The sequence below is a fragment of the Heloderma suspectum genome, chromosome 1 (genome assembly GCF_057233095.1).
Source record: "Heloderma suspectum isolate Gila_16-S chromosome 1, 16-S_ref, whole genome shotgun sequence".
In the NCBI taxonomy this organism is placed as follows: domain Eukaryota; kingdom Metazoa; phylum Chordata; class Lepidosauria; order Squamata; family Helodermatidae; genus Heloderma; species Heloderma suspectum.
The window spans coordinates 92,939,164-92,961,927 of record NC_139458.1 but is presented as its reverse complement, the minus strand read 5'-3'; the positions used below and the strand labels follow the sequence as shown (position 1 = coordinate 92,961,927).

The window sequence follows — 22,764 nt, the reverse complement described above, 5'->3', positions numbered from 1 at the left end:
AGGGGTGTGCCTTTCACCATGAAGCTCAAGGGGTGTTTCCTCCCATTGTGCTGAATGATGTTTGCCCTCTAAATGACCACAGAAATAACAGAGCAGCCCCTCAGTTGACACGGCACATATCAAAGCCCAATTCCTTAAATGTGATTAAGCTCAATCTCAAGGCTCTGATCCATTGCCTCAGGATGTAACTCCTTCACAGCTTCCTTATAGAGATCCTGTGCGTTAAAATGGGGGCTGGTTTTGGTCTCTTTCCCACAAAAAAAACCATCAGTGTCTCCTCAGAAGTAACTCCCATTGCAGTCAATGAGGCCTGCCTTTGAATGCCTACATCAGAACTTACAGAGATTCCCCCTCAATTGTAATGGCACACTTTAAAGCCCAATTCCTTAAGTGCGATTAAGCGATCAAGCATGATCTTGAGGCTCCGATCTATTGCCTAAGAACTACTTCACAGCTTTATTATAGATATCCTGTGGGTTACAATGGGGGCTGGTTTCTGTGTTTGTGTTTACTGGTCTCTTTCCCACAACAAACCCATTACTGTCACCTCAGAAGTAACTCCTATTGTGGTCAATGAGGTCCTGTGGGTTAAAATGGGGGCTGATTTCCGTCTTGTGTTCTCTCCCCCCTTTCCCAGCACAAGCATATGTGTGTCTCCTTGGAAGTAACTCCCATTGTGCTCAATGAGGCTTGCTCCTGAAATGAAGGTGCATCTGGGCTTTCAGGGGAAAGCAGAAATGGGGGGAAGCCTCACTTATTGGTTGAGTAGCCCCTGCCAGTCAGATGACGTTCACTCCGATCCCCACCAGGAGAACAAGTATGTTCTGTGAAGCGATTTTTACTGCTGCGGAGAATCTGCTGGTGGAACCCTGCTCACAGCAAAGCTGATTCCTTTTTAAAAAATCCAGTACCCCTCCATTAGCTTCTCCTTCCGTTGTTGTGGAAACATGGCCCAAGTTTTGCCCACAAAGATTGTATCCTCTGAATGATGAACTATCCCTATTATAAACTACACAAGGTTTCCCCATTTTGTTGGATGAATGTCATTGCTGATATTTTTTCATGGTTCTGACTCATGAACACTTATACTACAATACATTTGTTAGTATTTAAGGTACCAAGGTGTTCTTTCTTGGTTTTTACATTTTCTTTGTTTCCCATCTTTATGTCTGTGGATAGTTAGATAAGTCCTACTTAGTCCATAATCTCTTCAAGTACTTATTCCTAAGGTTTACAGTAGCTCTTCCAGTGCCTTAGGCCCATAGCTGCCACAGCAGCATGGATCACAGGGAGGGGCTGGCAAGAAATGAACACAGACCTGGATGGGTTAACGAAACGGGTTACAACGTGCTATTGGTTGCAGCCTGAGCAGATTTGGTGGGGGCAAGGGGGATGGATCCAATCATCAGCTGATGATACCTCTAGCCTGGCCCATGTGCCGGGTGCATAGATGAGTGCAGCAGGAATCTTGGGGTCACCATAGTGCAGACCACTGATATGAGCTCCTCCTGTACCCTGGGTGTGCAGCTGTCTTGAGCTAGGTGGGTCTTGAGGCCACACCCCAAAGATCTCTGATGGGGATCCCCCACACACAGAGTGGACAGCCCAATCCTGCTTCCCTGTAAAATGGATCCAGCCCAATGCCTAACATACCCCACAAAAACTGGAAAAAAAAACAGCCTTCCCTTGTCATAATAGCAACATAGTATTACACTAGGATGAAATAGCAATAGTGTCCCTATGACGATGGCAAAACCCCTGCACCACCATGCCAGTTTGCACATACAGGTGAAATTCCTTCCCAGCCTCATCAACCAGCAGCTAACTCCTGTCCATTACAAGAGGACAATCCCCTTTCTGTGGTTGGGGGGTGGGTGGGTTGGTGGGTGGAGAAGCCAGCAGTAGTGATGCTGGGTCTACAGCTTGGGCCTGAATTCATATTCTCTCTCTGGTCTGCCTGTGAAGTTGCCCTGGGTCGTGATTGGCTCCCTAATGTGCAGGTTTGAGCCAGGATCCCAGAGACTCCACAGTGCTGCACCTGCATCACCTCTTTCCTGCTCACCCCCACAAAATGGGGCTCCTGGATAAGCGCGGAGTCATTGCTTTATCCCATCTGGTACAAGCTGCTGGGGAAAAAAAACTTGCCCCATTCTACTTCTCTTGGCTTTTGAGTTTCATTTTTTTAAACTGAACTGCTCTGGAAGCAGTTACTAAAGCATCAGTCCATGAGTTCCTGTCAGTCTTCCAGGGATGCTCTATTAGGTTATTTCTGCACACCTGATTCAGTTGGCTAACACAGTGGGGCATTCTCAGTAGTGGGTCCTTTTATGGGACTCTTGGGCTAGAAAGGTCTACCTTAGTCTGAACCTGTAGGGTCACTGAAAACAGACGTACATCTGTAAGGCCTTCAGTATTTTAGGAGTTAGAGTGGCTGATTCAGGTTCTACTTTGCTCTTCTCTGACACTGAGATACCGTCATGGAGGTTTTAGTGACTGATAGAGTTGATTATTTATATTGTGTGTTTTTAATATTTGTAATATTTTTATTTTACTTCTAAGCTGCCCAAAGTCTGCATATGTCAATAATGAAAATTAATTTAATTAAATAGAATAAACAGTGGAGAAATTGTTCAGTTCTAGGACAGGAGTTGAGTTGGATCAGCTTTACTCATGGAGAGTACTGATAACGTAAAGGGCTTCTAGCAAGGGGCTTTTTCAACCCCTTAAGTCCCAATAGTACAGCATTCTGCACATTCCAACTTGTCAGTCAGACATAACTCTCTTTAACAGTGAACTTGGGTATGGTGTGCTGACAGGATTTGAGCCAAAAATGGGGCACTCAGAAACAAGGTGGAGGTAGTGGCATCCTTGGGAAAACTCTGAGAACATAAGAAGAGCCATGCGGGATCAGACCAAGGGTCCATTTAGTCCAGCATTCTGTTCACACAATGGCCAACCAGCTGCCCATGGGAAACCCACAAGCAGGACATGAGTGCCACAGCATCTTCCCGCCCATGTTCCCCAGCATTTGGTGTACATAGGTATACTGCTTCTGATACTGGAGGTAGCACTTAGCCATCAGGACTAGTAGCCATTGATAGCCTTCACCTCCATGAATTTGTCCATTCCCCTTTTAAAGCCATCCAAACTGGTGGCCATCACTACATCTTGTGGAAGTGAATTCCATAGTTTAACTATGTGCTGTGTGATTTTATCTGTCCTGAATCTTCCACCGATCAGCTTCATGGGATGACCCTGGGTTCTAGTATTACGAGAGAAAGACAAAAATGAGGTTTGCAGCAATACAACCCCCCCTAATGTAAAGGGGCACTCCTCCTCACCCCAATAGTCCCGTTAGGACTGACCATGCTCAGGAGCCACAGAATACTGAATTTCCATTGCAAAATGATGAACACAAAGGAAAACCGTCCGGAGAGATTAGAATGGCCCGTCTGAGGCCATCCTGAGAGTCATAGTTGGCAGGCTGGAACCCTGAACATGGCTTACACACTAGACTTCCTTTTTTTTCTTCTTTATTCCCATTATGTAACACCCCCCCCCCCAGTTATGTATTCTTCTGAAGCTATTGTAAAGGAAATGTTTATGTTCGTACGCGTACCTGAAGTATCTGTTGAAATGTGTGCTTGATTTTGTTTGTTTGTTACAGGGAGTCCATGAACCTACAGGTCCCACTAAGGCCTTCATGCAACTGGAGGAGCTGCTCAAACTGGTGGTCTCCCCATACCTCGGTTTGTCTGAAGAACACTGCTTTCCTGGCAGTACCTGTGCCTTGGGTAAGATGCGTCATGCTGAAATGTGTTGAGAGACAGACCCTTTTTCTGATCGGTGTAACTTGGGAAACTGCTAGACAGATAATATAAATGGAAGACAAAGGCAGACAATGCTTTGTTTCAGCGTGTTGAATGCTGTATTGAAAAGGCAATTAGTACCTAGGTGTGTGTTCTCCTCCCAATTATGTCTTTGTATGGTTAAAAACAAAAACAAGTTTGAACAGGAGGACAAAAGTACACAAACAGCGATGCCTCTGTCATACCCCTTGTAACTCTCTTAAAAACTACTGTCTGTTTGTGCACTCAAGAAGATCTAATCAAGTATGCATCTTTGTGCAAGAAAGAGATCAAAAGCTTACATCATCCTGGAGCCAATACTAAACAATACAACTCGAAACACGATTTGTGTATAAACCTCGTTTCTTTTTCTGAAGTCTTATTGAGTAATAATGAGACTTTCACTCTTTGCAAGCTGCTTCTTTAGGTGGTTAACATCTGATTTTTTTTTTTTTTTAAAAACACACCTAACCAAAAACCTCTAAGTACTAGTCATTCCTAGAATCTAAACTGTTTAGCTGTTCTACCTTCCTTTGGCCTTTAAGAGAACTTACCTGATGTCCATTGTCTTGCCTATTTCTGGATGTGCACACTTCTGTTTTACACAGCATTATCAGATATCTATTTCCAGATGACCTGCCAGGTCACTGGGGGAGCTGATATGGTTGTTAGGTTGAAAACATGGACTCTGTCGCCTCTGTGTTAAGTCATGATCTCTGTGGACTCCTGTCCCAGTGTTTAGTGCTATGTTGCGGGCAAGGAAATGACAGTAATGTCAGCAGAATTAGATTAGTGCTGTATTTAGCCCAGAAGTGGGGAACCTGTGGCCTTCCAGATGTTTTTCGACTCCAGATCTCATAATCTCATCACGATTCCCACAGTTGTGGGGCCATAGGTCTGCCTTCAGATCTAATCTAATATGTGTTGTTGTTCAGTCGTTAAGTCATGCCCGACTCTTCGTGACCCCATGGACCATAGCACGCCAGGCCTTCCTGTCCTCCGCTCTCTCCCGGAGTGTGCTCAAGTTCATATTCATTGCATCGGTGATGCTATCTAGCCATCTCATCCTCTGCCATCCCCTTCTGCTTTTGCCTTCAATCTTTCCCAGCATCAGGGTCTTTTCCAGGGAGTTTTCTCTTTGCATTAGGCGGCCAAAATGGTTGAGCTTCAGCTTCAGTATCTGTCCTTCCAATGAGCAGTCAGGGTTGATTTCCTTTAGGATTGACTGATTTGACCTCCTTGCAGTCCAGGGGACTCGTAAGAGTCTTCTCCAGCACCACAGTTCGAAAGCATCAATTCTTCGGCGCTCAGCCTTCCTTATAGTCCAGCTCTCACAGCCATACGTTGCTACTGGGAAAACCATAGCTTTGATTATATGGACCTTTGTCGGCAAGGTGATTCTCTGTTTCTTACTATGCTGTCTAGGTTTGCCATAGCTTTCCTCCCAAGGAGCAAGCGTCTTTTAATTTCATGGCTACAGTCACCGTCTGCGGTGATCTAGGCGCCCAAGAAAATAAAATCTGTCACTGCTTCCATTTCTTCCCCTTCTATATGCCAGGAAGTGATGGGGCCAGATGCCATGATCTTCGTTTTTTTAATGTTGAGTTTCAAACCAGCTTTTGCACTCTCCACTTTCACCCTCCACAAGAGGTTCTTGAGATCCTCTTCGCTTTCTGCCATTAGGGTGGTATCGTCTGCATATCGGAGGTTGTTGATAATTCTCCCAGCAATCTTAATTCCGACCTGTGATTCATCCAACCCGGCGTTTCTCATGATGTACTCTGCATATAAGTTAAATAAGCAGGACGACAATATACAGCCGTGTCGTACTCCTTTCCCAATTTTGAACCACTTGGTTGTTCCATGTCTGGTTCTTACTGTTGCTTTTTGACCCTTGTACAGGTTTCTCAGGAGACAGGTAAGGTGGTCTGGTACTCCCATCTCTTTAAGAATTTGCCAAAGTTTGTTGTGATCCACACAATCAAAGGCTTTAGCATAGTCAATGAAGCAGAAATAGACATTCTTCTGGAATTCTCTTGCTTTCTCCATGATCCAGCGAATGTTGGCGATTTGATCTCTAGTTCCTCTGCCTCTTCGGAACCCCGCTTGTACTTCCGGTAGTTCTCGGTTCGCATACTGCTGAGGCCTAGCTTGTAGGATTTTGAGCATAACCTTGCTGGCATGTGAAATGAGCGCAATTGTACATTAGTTTGAACACTCTTTGGCATTGCCCTTCTTTGGGATTGGAATGTAAACTGAGCTTTTCCAGTCTTGTGGCCACTGTTGAGTGTTCCAAATTTGTTGGCATATTGGTGCAGCACTTTAACAGCATCATCTTTTAGGATTTTAAATAGCTCAGCTGGAATACTGTCATCTCCGCTAGCTTTGTTGTTAGTAATGCTTCCTAAGGCCCACTTGACTTCACTCTCTACGATGTCTGGCTCAAGTTCAGTGACCGCACCGTTATGGCTATCAGGGACATTAAATCTTTCCTGTATAATTCTTCTGTGTATTCTTTCCACCTCTTCTTAATCTCATCTGCTTCTGTTAGGTCCCTGCCTTCTTTGTCCTTTATCGTGCCCGTCTTTGTCCTTTATCGTGCCCATTCAGTTGGGTATATCTTCCCCTTTCTCCTTTGCTTTTTGCTTCCCTTCTTTCCTCAGCTACTTATAAAGCCTCATCAGACAGCCACTTTGCTTTCTTGCTTTTCTTTTTCTTTGGGATGGATTGAGTTGCTGCCTCCTGAACAGTGTTACGGATCTCCATCCATAGTTCCTCAGGCACTCCGTCAATCACGTCTAATCCCTTAAATCTATTCCTCACCTCCACTGTATATTCATAAGGGATATGTTTTAGGTCATACCTGAATGGTTTAGTGGTTTTCCCTATGTTCTTCAATTTAAGCCAAAATTTTGCAACAAGAAGCTCATGATCTGAGCCACAGTCAGCTCCAGGTCTTGTTTTTCCTGACTGTATAGAGCTTCTCCATCTTTGGGTGCAAAGTACATAATCAATCTGATTTCGATATTGACCATCTGGTGATGTCCATGTGTAGAGTCGCCTCTTGTGCTGTTGGAAAAGCGTGTTTGCTATGATCAGCGTGTTCTCTTGGCAAAACTCTCTTAGCCTTTGTCCTGCTTCATTTTGTACACCAAGGCCATGCTTGCCTGTTATCCCGGTTATTTCTTGACTTCCTACTTTAGCATTCCAATCCCCTATGATGAAAAGGACATCTTTTTTTGGTGTTAGTTCTAGAAGGTGTTGTAGGTCTTCATAGAACTGATCAACCTCAGCTTCTTCGGCATCAGTGGTTGGGGCATAGACTTGAATTACTGTGATGTTGAATGGTTTGCCTTGGATTCGTACTGAGATCATTCTATCGTTTTTGAGATTGTACCCCAGTACTGCTTTTCCCACCCTTTTGTTGACTATGAGTGCTACTCCATTTCTTCTAAGGGATTCTTGCCCACAGTAGTAGATATAATGGTCACCTGAATTAAATTCGCCCATGCTTGTCCATTTTAGTTTGCTGATTCCCGAGATGTCGATGTTCAATCTTGCCATCTCATGTTTGACCACCTCCAGCTTACCTTGATTCATTGATCTGACATTCCAGGTTCCTAAACAATATTGTTCTTTACAGCATCGGATTTTCTTTTCACCACCAGATGCATCCACAGCTGACTGTCCTTTCGGCTTTGGCCCAGCCGCTTCACTCTTTCTGGCGCTACTTGGAAATTCCCTCTGCTCTTCCCCAGTAGTATATTGGACACCTTCCGACCTGAGGGCTCATCTTCCGGCGTCATCTCTTTTAGCCTTGTGATACGTTCCATGGGGTTTTCTTGGCCAGAATCCTGGAGTGGGTTGCCATTTCCTTCTCCAGTGGACCACATTTTGTCAGAACTCTCTGCCATGACCTGTCCGTCTTGGGTGGCCCTGCACTGCATAGCTTATGGCTTCACTGAGTTACGCGAGCCCCTTCGCCACAACAAGGCAGTGATCCATGAGGGGGTTAATGTGTGTACATTTTATTTATTTATTATTACATTTATATCTCACCTTTTTTCCTCTTGCAAGGAACCCAAGAGAAAATATGGTCCTCTTCCTCCTCTCCACTTTATCCTCACAACAACCCTGTATGGTAGGTTAGGCTGAGAGTCAGTGACTGGCCCAAAGTCACCTGGTGAGCTTCATGGCCAAGTGCGGACTAGAACTTGGGTCTTTCCAGCCCTAGTCCAACACTCGAACCCCCTCACCACACTGGGTCTACATGTGTTGTTCAGTGGATAGGACTTTGCTTCCAACTCCACCAATGCTGAACTGTATTTTTTTGCCCTGGCTATTTTTTGTTTCCTTCCTGTCTCTTAAGTCTTATATAAAAGTGAAGCTGGCTATGAAAAAGAATCTTCCCATGCAGGGTTACATATAGACAACATTGCATTGGTTTCTGCTTTACCTGGTGTGCAGATCCTGTTGGAATGGAATGCCAGCTGTGTGTAACCCACAAGGCTAAGTTTCTTTTACACCCTTAAAGCTCAGTCCTGCCCATTGGAAGCGAGTCCCACTGTGTCCAAAAATGCTCACTCCTTAGTGTGTTTAGGACTGCTGCCCTAGAGTTGCTTTTTAAATCCAATCACAGTCCAATCATAAACTGGTTTACTTGAAAATAAATCCCACTGAATTTAAAGAGACTTATTTTTGAATAAACATGGCTATGATGTCAGCTTCTGGTTTATCACTGTTACCTTTTGCCTTACCCAACCTTTGTTAATAGCTTCAGGCTTGGGAAACATGGGCTGATCCTATAGATTTTCCATGCCGTTAGGCAAGCCCCCTTTCTGGGGGTTGCTGTCTAATTGCTAAAAAAGCAAAATGGTGGTAACACCATATCTGATTGCTATGCAAAATCTGAGCAGCTGTAAATGCATTTCTTTAGTCAACTCGGTGTACCTCTCCCAGCACAAACATAATCACTGCAAAGCTTGCTGTTCACAGCTAATAAAATCATGACCCTTCTCCCTCAAAAGGAAAATAAGACAAAGTGTACAGGGACTTGGCTGATGCTGAAACCGTTTGTTTGAAAGGTAGCCATGTGACTCTTGTGAAACCTCCCTGTTGTCCTCTTGTCTGCCAATAAAACAAGGGATTGGTGTCATAAAGTGCAGTTTTATGTGCTCTGTGGCCTTGAACAAATTATGGATTCAAAATAACCACATTTGCCTTCCATTTAGAAGGCATGTGTTCCCTCCACACCATGTAGGTGCATATGCAGAGATTCTTGGTGCCATGTAACTGAAAAGCTGCTATGGGACTGCATTTGGGAAGCTGGTAGCGTCCTGGAAATGGCCTGAAACAACCCCTTTCGACAGACCACCATACATACACAAATCCGGTGGACTTTTGGTAGACTAACAGTGCAGTCCTATACATGTCTACGCAGAAGTAAAACCCATTGAATTCATGGCTACCTATTGGTTACCCATTTACCTGGGAGTAAGTCCCATTGTATGAATATGAACTTGAGCATGCTCCGGGAGAGAGCGCAGGACAGGAAGGCCTGGCGTGCTATGGTCCATGGGGTCACGAAGAGTCGGACACGACTGAACGACTGAACAACAAAGTCCCATTGAAATCATTGGGGCTCACTTCTGAGTAGACATGTGTAGGATTACGCTCCAAACGAGGGTGTGAATCCACCCTTCATGTCTCCTTTTCTCACATAGCCTATTAGTTCCAGAGCACTTTTTAAAAATAATAATAATGAGCAGCTTGAGAGAAAGAAGAATTTTATCTTACAGAAAAATAATTGTCCTTTTTTTCCTTTTTTCTTTTTTTACAGATTGTAGATACTTTCTCCATTTTTGTGTTTGAGAGGAAGAGTGAAAGAGAGTTACTTTAGAAATATATTCCCCAAATATATTCTCAGTCTTGCAAATACCTTATATCTCCAGTTATTACAGAGGTTGATTGAATAACCAATATTTAGGCGCTCTCTCTCTCTCTCTCTCTCTCTCTCTATATATATATATATATATATATTTATATATATATATATACACACACATGCGTGCGCATGCGTGCACACATACACACATCTGTTACTTTTGAGACTTCATGGCTGTGGGGAAAAACCTGACCATTTAATGCAGGTATTTCTTATGCAATATTGCCCACATGCAATTGTGGGAGTACCTTTTGACTACTAGGGTATGCCTCTCTAGGATAGCAGTAGATACACCTGCTTCCAAGCCAAGAAAAGAGGACCAAACGGCACGTGGACAGTGCTTGTGAACTGCTGTAAGCCAGAAGGATGTAGAAGGGTGAGGATGGGGAATTCTGAGTGACAGTAATATCTTGGAATAGCAGAGATGAACAGTGGGTAGACCCATCCCTCTCTGATTCAGAGTAATGCCAGCTAAAATGGATGAATCTGAAGTATTTCTGCTGGACATTACAAATGAACCCGTTTTAATTTTAGACCCATTCCAGAATGAGGCCCTATGTGCCACCAGGAGCATGATGGGGCTTAAAGACCTTGTCATTACCACAGCCTTCCGTACCCCAAGTCATGCATAGCACTGTACCTGGTCACTGCTGTAGTTTATAATGGCAGGTTCTAGGGATAGTGGGAAGCACAGGAACTACGTAACTCGTGATTCTTGGCATGTCTCGACAATGCTGCATACATACACTGTCTAGGCCCAAGGCTTTATGGTAGCCTCTGTATTTCGGGGAGAGAGGATGGGCAACCCCAGAAGAGATCCACTTTTTGGATTGACCTTGACTATGGAGGGGTTCGGAACTTTTTCCTCCTCCCCCCTGTTCAAATTCTACTCAGCACTGGTTAGGCCTCATCTTGAGTACTGTGTCCACTTCTGGGCGCCACACTTTAAGAAGGAAGCAGACAAACTGGAGAGGGTTCAGAGGAGGGCAGTGAAGATGATCAGGGGACTGGAAACAAAGCCCTATGAAGAGAGCCTGAAAGAACTGGGCATGTTTAGCCTTGAGAAGAGAAGACTGAGGGGAGATATGATAGCGCTCTGCAAGTATTTGAAAGGTTGTCACAGAGAGGAAGGCCAGGATCCAGAGTGCGGGAAACAGAATAATGGGCTCAAATTACAGGAAGTCAGATTCCGGCTGAACAACAGGACAAACTTCCTGACTGTTAGAGCAATATGACAATGGAACCAATGACCTAGGGAGGTAGTGGGCTCTCCCACACTGGAGGCATTCAAGATGAAGCTGGACTGCCATCTGTCAGGGATGCTTTGACTTAGATTCCTGCATTGAGCAGGGGGTTGGACTCGATGGTCTAATAGGCCCCTTCCAACCCTACTATTCTATGATTCTGTGAAATTCTAGACACTCTGTCACTACCAGATGGCCTTTGTATGTGGTGAGGATGGATGAGTAAAGGGCAGGAATAGTGATCAAAGGGGTTTAAAGAGTTTCAAGGGGGAAGGGATGGTTTCTGGGATTGGGGTGATGCTGCAGCCAGGGTGGAGGATTATTGGTGCCCTTTTCTTTTTAAATAGGAACATGACAAGGAATCTTGCAAGTAGTGGCTACCAGATTTTTATATTTAATTTTATTTGACTGCTAAAAATTACACCTATATTTTCTGCAAAGTGGTCAAAGGCTAAATGAGCCACAGAGGCTTGAGTTTTGTGGTTCTCCAGTTTGTAATTTAAAATAGCTGGGTGAAAAAAAGATATGATGCGTTGAGGGCTGGTTGCTCTAATGCTGTAGAATAATGAAGGATCGTAAGACCTTTGTACAAAGTTTAAAGTGAAAATGGAGCTAGATAAAGCCCCCTCCCCCATTTCACTGGCATTTTAAGGACCTAATTAGATACGTCATGGTGGCAGTAGCGGCTGCTGATCCCTGTCTTCCTGCCTCACATTTCTCTGGTAACATTTCCCAAAAGAAATGTGTGATGCGACTTCATCATGTTCAGCATTCCCAATGAACTGCAGAAGCCAATGAACTGGAGTGGGGGTATGGAAATGCTAAAGGAGACGACTGGTCACATGCTTCTTTTCCTAGATGTTACTGGAGGGGACTCACAGGGTGAAACAACTTTAGCTCTTTTAGAGCTCCCATCACTGTTGCTGTTCCTTTGACTTGAGGATCCCTGACAGCAGAGTTGAGTCATATCTCCACCTACTGGCAGTTTGAAGACAAATATCCAGTGCGTTTCAGTAGGTGTAAATATTAAATATCTCAGTGCATTTTGAATGAAGGTGTCGGAAACTTCAGAGGCTCCGTAAATAATTCCACACCTCAATCCCTGATGATCAAGCTGCTCTTGCTGAAGCAGCTGCAGACTGCAAGCATCACACGGATTGTGTTTGCTTGAGCATCAACACTTGGAAGAAAGGGGAAAGTTGGGACTCAGGTCCAAGCTATTCTGAGTAGACTATTTCCAGCACCTGCTAAGGTCCATGCGGAGGGAGCCTGTGGTTTGTGGCACTTTGGTGGGAGGGACGATCCTGGATGCCTGACCTCCCGGAGGCCCGAACCATTCCTCCTTTGGTGGGTGTCTTTGGAGCAGGCACTTACTATCCGAAAATGCTGCAAGTTGCTTCCTCTGTTCTTCAATTCCACCTTAAATTTCATTTTTGCCTCTCTCCTGCCGTTTCTTGCAGGTTTATTGGTTTCCTGTTTCTACATCCTGCTGTTTTTTAAATTTTCCCTTCCATTCACCCAACAGTTCTTCTGGGGCCCAATCCCTTTATCGGTATTCTTTGAATTGTTTTGAATCCGAGTTATTCATGATCACTTCTTTTTAAAAGCATTTTTTTGTTGCGCTTATATCACTTCTTATTTAAAAGTAGCATTAATACTCCCACTACTCTTCCTGTGATCTTACATGGGTTTGTGGCCATGGCTCTTACATTCTGATACTCCTTCTGTGAGAAGTGATTTGTGAAAGTGGGCTGGCACCCTGGAGATGGAAACCAAAACTCTGAATCCTTAACAGATTTCACCTCTGCTTCTTCTTTCTTCTACCCTTAGTTCTTTTGCTCTTCTTCTTACTATTCCATCAGGCCATTTTACTAATCTCAATCTTGGCTTAATTTTCTTAAAACTCATGCACATCTTAAGTTACTGTGTGGAGACGTAGCTTCCAGTATCAGGAATAGGACGCCTCTCTATGCTGGTTGCTGAGGAACATTGCTGTGCACTCGTGTTCTGCTTCTGGGCTTCCCATGGGCATCTTTTTGGCCACTGTGCAAACAGAATACTGGCCTAGATAATCTTTTGGTCTGATCCAGCATGGCTCTTTCTGTGTCATGACGTTGACTTTACATTGCCCTACTATGCTGGCTTTCTCCATGTGCTCAGCTGTTCGGCATGGCTCACCATGTGGGTTATACATTTTCTATATGCTAGTATCTAAATGACCAAGTGAAAAACAGTCTCTGGTGTAGAGCATAGGGACTGGGCATTACTCAGGTGACAAGAGTCCAATATAATAGCAGAATTGAATAGCCCACCAAAGTAAGCTTAATCATACCGGCATCAGCTAACATGACTCTGAGATGACAAGGTCATAAGCTATGCTAGTTCTTCCATCTTTTCAAAACTTTGGTCCCCAGTACTAGCATGCTCTCATTTTAGTCTCCTCTCCTATCTGCTCAGCTGAACCTGTTTATCTCTTTCCTCTTAGTGCTTCAGTCAAAGAGCAGCAATTTGCTGAATGTCTGGCAATGAGCAAAAGAATACTACGGCCATAGTGTACAGGGCAATGGAACAAAGCCTTCGGGGTTTTGCTTTCTCCTGGCTTGGCTGCTTCCACTTAGCCACTACTGGATTTTGGAATACATCACCTTCAAGATCCATTTTTTCCAGCAGCTTTTTATTGCTGCTGCTCCAAGTTGGAAGGGACTGTTGGAGGCAATGAGTTGAGACCTTTGAACAAATGAGATACATGAGAAGCTATTGCAAAATCTAATTATGAAAAGTGGAATCATATCCTGGCTAGCAGAATATATCTATTCAGCCCTGTCCTCATCTCAACTGATTTGAAATAAATAAAGCCAACAAGCTAGAAGAACCTTCACCCAGTAAACCTGCAAAGCATGGGAGAACCTGGTTTTCTAAGTCGAAAGTTTCCTTTCCCTTCTCCTTCTATTCCTCTGTGTCCATTGAGTTTCTACTACCTTGTGTTTTTCATAAGCTTTCCATATTCCACTGCAGTAGCCAGGCTGATTCTATGACCTGGTTTGCTGAGGGTCCAAGTAATTGGTAATAAACATTTGGTGTTAAGTCAAGCTGCACATGCTATTTGTACTTTTTAAAAGCATCCTTATACTGGCTACTTTTGTTTTGAAGGAAAAGCCACTGCACAGGGGCCTGATCTGGATGAGGGCCTGCATCTGTTTTCTACCAAAAATTCCCTCCTGCTCCAGTTTGCTTCTAAAGGTGCTGTTTACCTCAGTTGAAGTGGGGTTTTCAGCAGGAAGCCAGCACAGGACCAGGACTGAGGCCCTACACAGCTGCTTTTTCAGAACAAGAGTGGCCAGCTTAAGTATACTTCTTTTTTAAAGTGTGAATAATGTTAAAGGGTAGTTTCACCCTAAAACTCAATCTCTGTTCAGGCACCAGTACAATTATACTAATCTCCCCCCTCCACACACACACACACACACACACACACACACACTTGTGCTACTGCTGTACTGCAGAGTGGTCTGATGAGGCTTGGGAAAGGCAGGACAGAGCTTCTTGTTCAACATCTTACAGGCTTTGGAGAGTTTGGACCCTAAGTGGGACATGCCCTGGAATAGATGTGTCCCTTCCATATCTGTAGAAATTAAGGAGAGGGATGGTTCTGGCAGTGCTTCTGGTTCTAATCCACTTGCTAGGAATATGCTCCTCATTTGGCATCAGCAGTACAGGATGCTGGTTCAGCATGGCTGAGGCATCCTCCAGTTTAGGCGGTTAGAGCAATTCATCATAATGTTTCCTCCCCTGCCCTTCACCCCATTATTTCAGCCAGTGATAATTCATTGCCAAGATGCAGCCTTCTCAGTGATGGAATGCAGAAATCTGCTGCTATGGCAGCAATGGTTCTTAACACAAACAATGAAGGCAATATGAATTTCCAGCTGAAAGCCCGGGAGGGAAAGACATGCACAGTACAGTGACAACTGTAGGAGTATCTTCTCTTTGCTCCTTAAAAGACAGTAGCAAAAGACCTATGGTCTGGAATGCAGTCTGTCGGCCGTATGCAGCTTTCAAAGTACCAAAGGGAGAGTCTCTGTATGGGAAGAATGCTGCTTGCTGTAACTTTTTTGTGCAAAGGCACAGTAGGGGGACTTCGTGATTTCACTATCTGTATTAAAGCTGGAAATTGAAGCTTGGAAAGTCTTTCACTTGATAACCCCTAATAGAAATAGGCACATTCACCCAGACTCAGTTTGGATCGGTGTCAGCAATTACAAGCAACACTGGAGAATGCTTAAACAAGTTCTTCTTTTCCAAGAGTTTAAAATTTGATTGTCAACCCCCTCTCTACTCCCCCCACCCTGCCCACCAACTCCCAACCCCCTTTATCTGTTGGCTGTAGCTCTGGCAGCTGCTGCATCTCTCTCTCTTCCTCTCTTCCCATTCCACCCCCTCTGGTACAAGGAGGGAAGCTCGAGTTTCCCTGGGTCCTTTACCCCACCCCACCCCGGTCCTCCCAAGTGCTGGAGCAATGGGAATTGCAGTTTCCCTAGGGATACCAACCAAAGACAGAGGCCTGGGAAAATTACATTTAGGAGATGCATCCCTCCTATCCTGCTGATGCTGGAGAAACAGAAGTTAATGCTGGAGCACTGGCCAGGTAGAAGTTCTTCTGTGTTCTTAAAAGAACTCTCTCTCTCCAGAGAGAGGGAGAGGTGTGAGTGAGTGAGTGAGTGTGTGTGTGTGTGTGAGAGAGAGAGAGAGAGAGAGTCCCCATAATTTTAAGGCAAGCATTACAAGTTGCTGAGACTCATAGTCTGAGATGAGGAACTACAAAATTAAGTGGTCTCTAATCCCTAGGCAAAATCTTTTCAGTGGTGCACTCTTTCCCTTCTCTTTGTAAGTAAGGGCTGAAGAGAAACTACTTTACTTGAAGAAACATTGTTCAGAACTTGTTCATTATCTTTCCCCCAAATCACAGACTAAAGTGGTGAGTAGTAATACTTACTAGGGCTGTGCACCACTTTGGCCCGAGGCCCGAACCCTGAGTCGAAGCAGGCTGCTTCGGGTCATTTTGTGCCCCTTCTGAGGTGGAGCGGAGGGGGCACGACGCAGCCTGGAGCGGGTTGGGGGCTCACCAAAGCACTCAGTCGCTTTGGAGCTTCAGCCCCCGGCCCAGCCCCCCCCAAGCGCCTCCAGGTCCTTATCTGAGCTGCCTTGCTGCTGCCTTGCCGCTGCCACCTTCTCTGCTGCGCCACCGCCGCCGCTGTCTTCACTGCCTCTGCCACTGCTGTCTCTGCCTCTGCCACTGCTGTCTTCGCTGCCGCCTGCTGCCACCGCCGCCATTTCCTGATGCCTGAGGTGACTCCTTCCAGGGAGTTGCTATTTTTAAAAATGGCAACCTCCTAGAAGTTCCAGGAGGTTGCCATTTTAAAAATGTTGACTCCCTGGAAGAAGACGAGTTGCCGTGTGTCCAGGCCTCAGGATATAGCGGCGGCGGCGAAGACAGCAGCAGCGGGCGGCAAGGAGGAGGTGACAGCTGTGGCAGCAGAAGAGGAGGTGGCCCAGGTAAGGAACTGGGGGGTTCTGTGGGGGTATCGGGGGGGCCTGAAGCAGGGTTTGCCATCTGAACCCCACTTCCGGTTCGGGGCCAAGGCAGGTCAGGCCCCCCAAATCTGGCTGAGTCAGATCGGGGTGTCCCTGCACAGCCCTAATACTTACAACTATGCAGCCCACTGCTACTTGCACATTACTATTCGACACCATGCTGTTATGCAGTCTGTTTGTGATCTCGGTTTAGCTTTTTACTCCATGGAACAGTATATATGAAACTATTGTGTTACGACAAAAAGGATCGATGTGGATTTTGCAGGAAGGAACTGTGCTTAGGAATCCAGTTTAGTGCAAAATCAGTGAAAATCGCTTCCCTCCCCTGTACTTCCTTCAGCAAGAGTCTCTGCAGGATAGCAATCGCTTGGGTTCACAGAAGGAGCCCTTCTCTTTGCAGAGGGGCAACTCTGGATCCATCATCCAACCCAGTATAGTTTTGCTTTTAAAAGCTGCTTTTCAGAAGCAGTGCAGATTCCATCCTGAACAAAACTGGCAATAAACCACAGCACTGCATTGCATTTTCAATCTTAGCTAGCTGTAGAATTTGGTATCTTTACTTCCCAAAACGTTAAATGTGGGGAGAGGCTTGTCCTCTTGAGGGTTTCTTAGAAAGCATGCCTAAAAGTTAAAGCAAAGAAGATGCCTGAATTGAGTAAACTTACACTTAGATGAATCCCTGGGACCACATATGTAGACAGTTCTAAGCTTGGAGCTTATTTGCTTGTTGTGACATTCAAAGCCAAGGTAGCTGATACGGTGGTTAGAAAACTGTGCAGTATATAAATCTGCTAATAGACACAAGGATTGTTGTAGTTTTTTGAGAGCTATGCAAGCAAAGCCTCAATTACAGATCTTCCTCCTTCCCAAGAGTGGGTGGCATATTTTTTCTTTACTTTCTGCTCTAACAGATGTGTGCCCCACCCCCTTTCCTAGCTCTTTCTGCCTTTCTCCTGCTAGCCAGGACTGTTAAGAGCCTCTTCAGCAGTGTGATGCTGCTGGTACTCAGCTGTGCAGCCGACTGGCTGCTGGTCATTCCTGATGCAGCACACACCTTGGGCTCCTTCACACTGAGCTTTTAGCCTGTGATTGAGATTGCTTCTTCACAGAAGTTTGCAGGCTCTTTACATGACGCTGTGATCATTCAAGGCGTCTCCTGCACTAAATGCCCTTTGTTCCGCTTTTAAATAGATTGCAGATAATGAGCTGTCAAATACCCCATTGTGTTCCGCTTCAGTTTCCTCCATGAAAAGAGTAAAAGCAGCAAGAAGAGGAGCGAGATCAATGAAAGAGAATGGAAGACTCAGATACAGGGAGGAGGTGGGGGAAAAGGAGGCGTCTGAAAAAGGGAGTCGTTGTGATTCTGCATTTAAAATGGAAGCAGAAAGCCCCGTTTTAAATGCAGGATTTTAGGCTGGTGTAGAGAGGCCCCTTGACCCTCCTTGCTGAAGAGATGGAAGGGAAAGGATGTGATGCATTCCCTCAAGAGCTGCGTAGCAGGGCATATGATAGATCTGGATCTACTGGTAGATCTCTAGGTGATTTGCAACTACTTCCCCAGCTACTCTCCATCTGTAAGGCTAAGTGCATGGAGTGGGAGCGGAACTGCACATGCTGGCTCCACCCTTGACATCTGTGTGTTCAGGGCAGATGTCTGAAAAAGAGGGGTTAGGCTAGTACAACTGTAGACTGTTGGCAACACCATGCACCAACCACACTACAGCCTAGGCTCTCCTTTGGCAGACTCCCATTCTGAATACATGTTTAGCCCTACGTGACGAGGGCAACCTGCGAAGAGGGTTTATGCTACAATAATGTAAGCTATTCTGCACACTGCCATAACTTCACATCTCTGCTGTAACTTGGGAGTTCTCTCCTCATTTAGCCAGAGTTATGCAAAGACAGGGTTGAACTTCTAGAAAGTGCAGGAAGCTCAAACTCTCCCCTGCCCTTGCATCATTCCATTTCATTCCTTTGATAAAAAAATATTACAGCTAATGTAATGTTATGCAAATAGGTACAACCTCCAGAATCTATTGGTGCATTTTTTAAAATACAAACTACAGATGCCGGAGAATTAATGTATATACAGACATAAAAAAGTAATTATGACCTTCCCATTTTTTCTGTTGAAGAAAGGTTACATAGCTTTTTATTCTCAACATAGAATTTGAGTAGGAGGATTGTGTAGGTTTAAAAAAAAGTTTATCTCTTCTGCGGAAGGTTGATATACTTTTACTTGTGTACCTTCATCCAGAGATGTGTCATTGCCTGTATGTGGAACAAAATTGCTGGATAGAGGTGGCACTGGGCAAACGCCCTGAAAGACTGCACTGCCACCTGCTCTTGGATTTGTACGCAGTCCACGATTAATCCACATGCCTTTCTTATTTTCCAGAGAGAAGGTATCCTAGACCTCGTTCCAGACTCAATGGGCTGAGCTTCGCTTCTCACCCTGTGGCAACCCGACAAGTCAGTGAGACTGCCTTGACACCCCTGACAGAGCAGGAAGGCGAGGCATACCTTGAGAAATGCGGGAGCATCCGTCGCCACACTGTCGCCAACGCTCACTCTGATATCCAGCTGTTGGCCATGGCTTCCATTATGCACTCAGGGATAGTGGTGGAAGAGCCTGACAATGGTGACAAATGTCTCCTCTTGCAGCCCAGCTTAAACCATAGGCAGTGCTCCAGTGAGCCTAGTATAGCAGATGGACCAGAAGGGCTGGGGACACCAACCATGCAGGAACCAACAGAACTGAACTGCACGTCTGTCTGCTGAAATGCCATACCAAGGGAGAGAAGATCAAGTGCACTGAGTGAACCATTGTTTTGTTATGAGCTGCTTGCTAACAGTCGATAATTCAAACTTCTGGCATGGGATCTACATGCTATGTCCCGAGGTTGACAAGTTTTGGGAAATATTATTTTTCAGGTTCTAATTTTATGGGGCATATCTTTTGTTGTTTTCCAGGTACAAGTCTTCTCAGTTCAAGAATTCCAGTATCTTCTCTTGTCCCTGTTCCCTCTGGATTTCTTAGAGCTGTTTTTCAACCCTGAGTTGCGCTTTTCCCTTTTTGTCTCATCCCTGTTCAGGCTCATCCAGAGACGGGTGTCCTATAAGCCTCATTTTGTTCTGCCGTGCAGATCAGGGTGGATGAGCACAAGCAATGCACTTTCCCCCACCACACCCTGTGGTAAATGCAGGAAACCAGCCTGCAAAGGTTTTTCAGTGGTCCATTACTTGGTAGGGCAGCGACAATCGGTTTGTATTGAAGCACCATGCAAGTCTGAACTGCAGGGGTGGGAGCGGAGAAACGGTGTGCCCAGTCTCCAGCATTAGAGCTGTGCAGAGTGGCTCAATATGTGACTGAAGACGCTTCAGTGGCAATACACAATGCTGCTAATAAACAGACAAAGCTCTGGAGCTAAATTGTGGGTTGATTTGAGGTTTTCTTTTCAGCCCTGATCTCCTCAGGGATCACTTATGTATATTCCAAAGAATTATCTAAGCATTTAGAATTCAGGAGATCCAGTTAGAGAAAGGGCTCTTCTTCAGGCTCCCATGGTAGGGAGTACATCTATGAGCTACCTGCCTGTGGTCACTAAAGAACAGTGGTGAGCTGTTAGGGATCTTACAATTGTGGGGTGCTACTGAAGACATTGGGGCCACCGTGGCTTAGTGGTTAAGACTCTGAACTGCAGACTGGAAGGTCGGCAGGACAGCAGTTCAAGACCCGAGTGCTGCGTGACGGAGTGAGCTCCCGTCTTCAGTCCCAGCTCCTGCCAACCTAGCAGTTCAAAAGCAAGAAATTGCAAGTAGATAAATAGGTACTGCCTCGGCGGGACAGCTAACAGCGTTCCGTGCACCTCGGTGTTCAGTCATGCCGGCCACATGAACACGGACGCGTCTTCGGACAGCGCTGGCTCTTCGGCTTAGAAATGGAGATGAGCACCACACCCTAGAGTCGGACACGACTGGTTGGGGACACCTTTACCTTTTTTTTACCTTTTTACTGAAGACATTAACCTCTAGAACTCTGTAGCTCAACCGTCCCCAACCTGGTGCCCTCCAGATGTTTTGGATGACAACTCCCAGCATTCTTGACCATTGGCCAGGCTGGCTGGGGCTGATGGGATTGGATGTCCAAAACATCAGGAGGGCACCAGGCTGGGGAAGCCTGGAGTAGCTAAAGTAGAAAGTGACCACTCTGGAAATGGTTTCCATGAGCATCAGGCACGAAGGAAACCTGGTTTTCTTACTACACAATGAGGTTGTGTTGTATATAGATGTCCTTCAGCTGATGAAGAACTAGTCTTTGGGGCCACTCTCCTACTCTACAAAACTTCCATGCACAGCTGGGACAGTTGGTGGCTGATGCAAGGAGTGGGTAGTACCATTCATGTTTTTGTTCTTGCCTCTCCCACAAACTTCTGCACCAAGACAGAGGGAAACGCTTTCTGGAAGTTGTTTGGTGCTGCTGCCTTGGACTTCAGGGTTCCTATTGCAAGAAATGTGATTCTTCCATCACGTCAGAGCTGTTTCCGAGTACCTTTGGGTATCCAAGTCACCATGGGATTATTGTGGGGGCAGGGGGGAATGTTCCTTTGTGGGGCTGGTCTCTTCCCCCTGCTCCCCCATGAAATGAATGAGGCCAAGAGCCCATTGGTAAGTGGAATAGACAGGTGTTTTATTTTAAAAAAATCCAGTGTTGTACCATATTTTCTTGTATGTAATATTTGTTCTGCAACAATTAGCTTTTAATAGCAGAAAATACTCAAGGCATTCATTTCAGCTGTAATGAAATTAAGGAGAAGGAGCCTAAGGTTTGACTTACAGATGAAGACAGAAAGGTTTGCTGTTGGTATATTAGCACAATTCTACCATGATGAATTTAGTTTTTAAACTGGGGAAGGACTTTTATTCAAAGCAAATTGGTTTATTACAGTCCATGACCAGATTGAAAATATAAGATACATAATATATATATATACGCAGAAACACACAGCAGTATACCATCAATGTTGAGACAAATCAAGAACATGTTAACTGAGCTCTCAACTGCAACGGGAAAAAAAGCAACTTTTTCAATAACTACAAGGCTGATGTTAGCTAAACAATAAAATACATAAAACAAATTGCCTCTGATTTACATCATAGAGGTGTAATCCTTTATCTCTTAATATCCCAATAGAAATTACAATATAATAAATCATGCACTAGTCTCTAAATTCCCTGAACCACGACGACAGCAAGTTTGCAATGAAAAACCATTGTTGAATTATCCTCCCTAACATGGGAAATTATTCATATGGGTCAATGTAAATGTAACCAAAGCTTACAAACATATATAGTTCTTAAATAATTAGCTTCTTTGTTCCCAACTAGGAATTGAAACCTGAAAATGACTTTTATTATATTAAAAGACCTGCTGAATAAAATCGGTAGAGATTTTTGCGTGTGCATTGGCTCTAGTTAGGCTCCAGATAAGGGATAAATAAGTACTAGGCAAGTCCTATTTTTACAGCCTGAATCTCAGATGCAAGTTCTACTGAGATCTCCTTTCAGTTATGCTGCAGAATTGAGACCCGAGCACTACTCAAGGAGCATCTCCTTTCCTGCTTTTCCACTACATAACTTCTAGGTGGCACTGGTAGAGCAGAATAGCACTGGTAGAGCAGAATAGCACAAATTCACACGAGGAAATCACACTTTCCTTCACCATCAGAAATAATACCCCATTTTTCTTGCTCTGAAAAAAATGGCTTACAAACAGAAGCAAAACTAGAGGGTCACAATGTTGTAAAGAAGCCATAAACAACCATGAGTAGGGTATGATGAGTGCACAACAAATGCCTCATGTAGAAAAGCTCAAGTCCATCTGGGATTGCATTCTTCACGCTACAAAAAGTCAAGTAACTAAGTAGGATTTTTTAAAAAAAAATAAAAAATCTCTCTTGCTTTCCGCTACAAGGCCATTCCTGGTTTTGGCTTGAATTCATATGTTTAATGTATGCAGATAGAGTTTTCCAAGTATGTTGCCCCTGTGGTTATCATTCTAGTTGATGGCAAAGATTAGCTTGATAAGAGAGTTTTACTTTTAAAGATGGTGGCAGTACTCGTAAAGAGAGAAGGC

At 44.7% G+C, this 22,764-nt stretch overlaps 1 protein-coding gene across 6 annotated transcripts in view; it reads left to right on the top strand.

The window, feature by feature from the left end:
* The window catches only part of PRR5L (proline rich 5 like), an 85,345-nt gene extending 62,971 nt beyond the window's left edge, over positions 1–22,374 (top strand). For all 6 annotated transcript variants that reach the window (XM_084851117.1, XM_084851136.1, XM_084851128.1 and 3 more), the window contains 2 exons: positions 3,668–3,794; positions 19,027–22,374. In XM_084851117.1, coding sequence (XP_084707243.1) covers positions 3,668–3,794; positions 19,027–19,409 — 510 coding nt within the window. In that variant the 3' untranslated portion in view covers positions 19,410–22,374. The remainder of the gene's footprint in view (positions 1–3,667; positions 3,795–19,026) is intronic.
* The last annotated feature ends 390 nt before the right edge of the window (positions 22,375–22,764 follow it).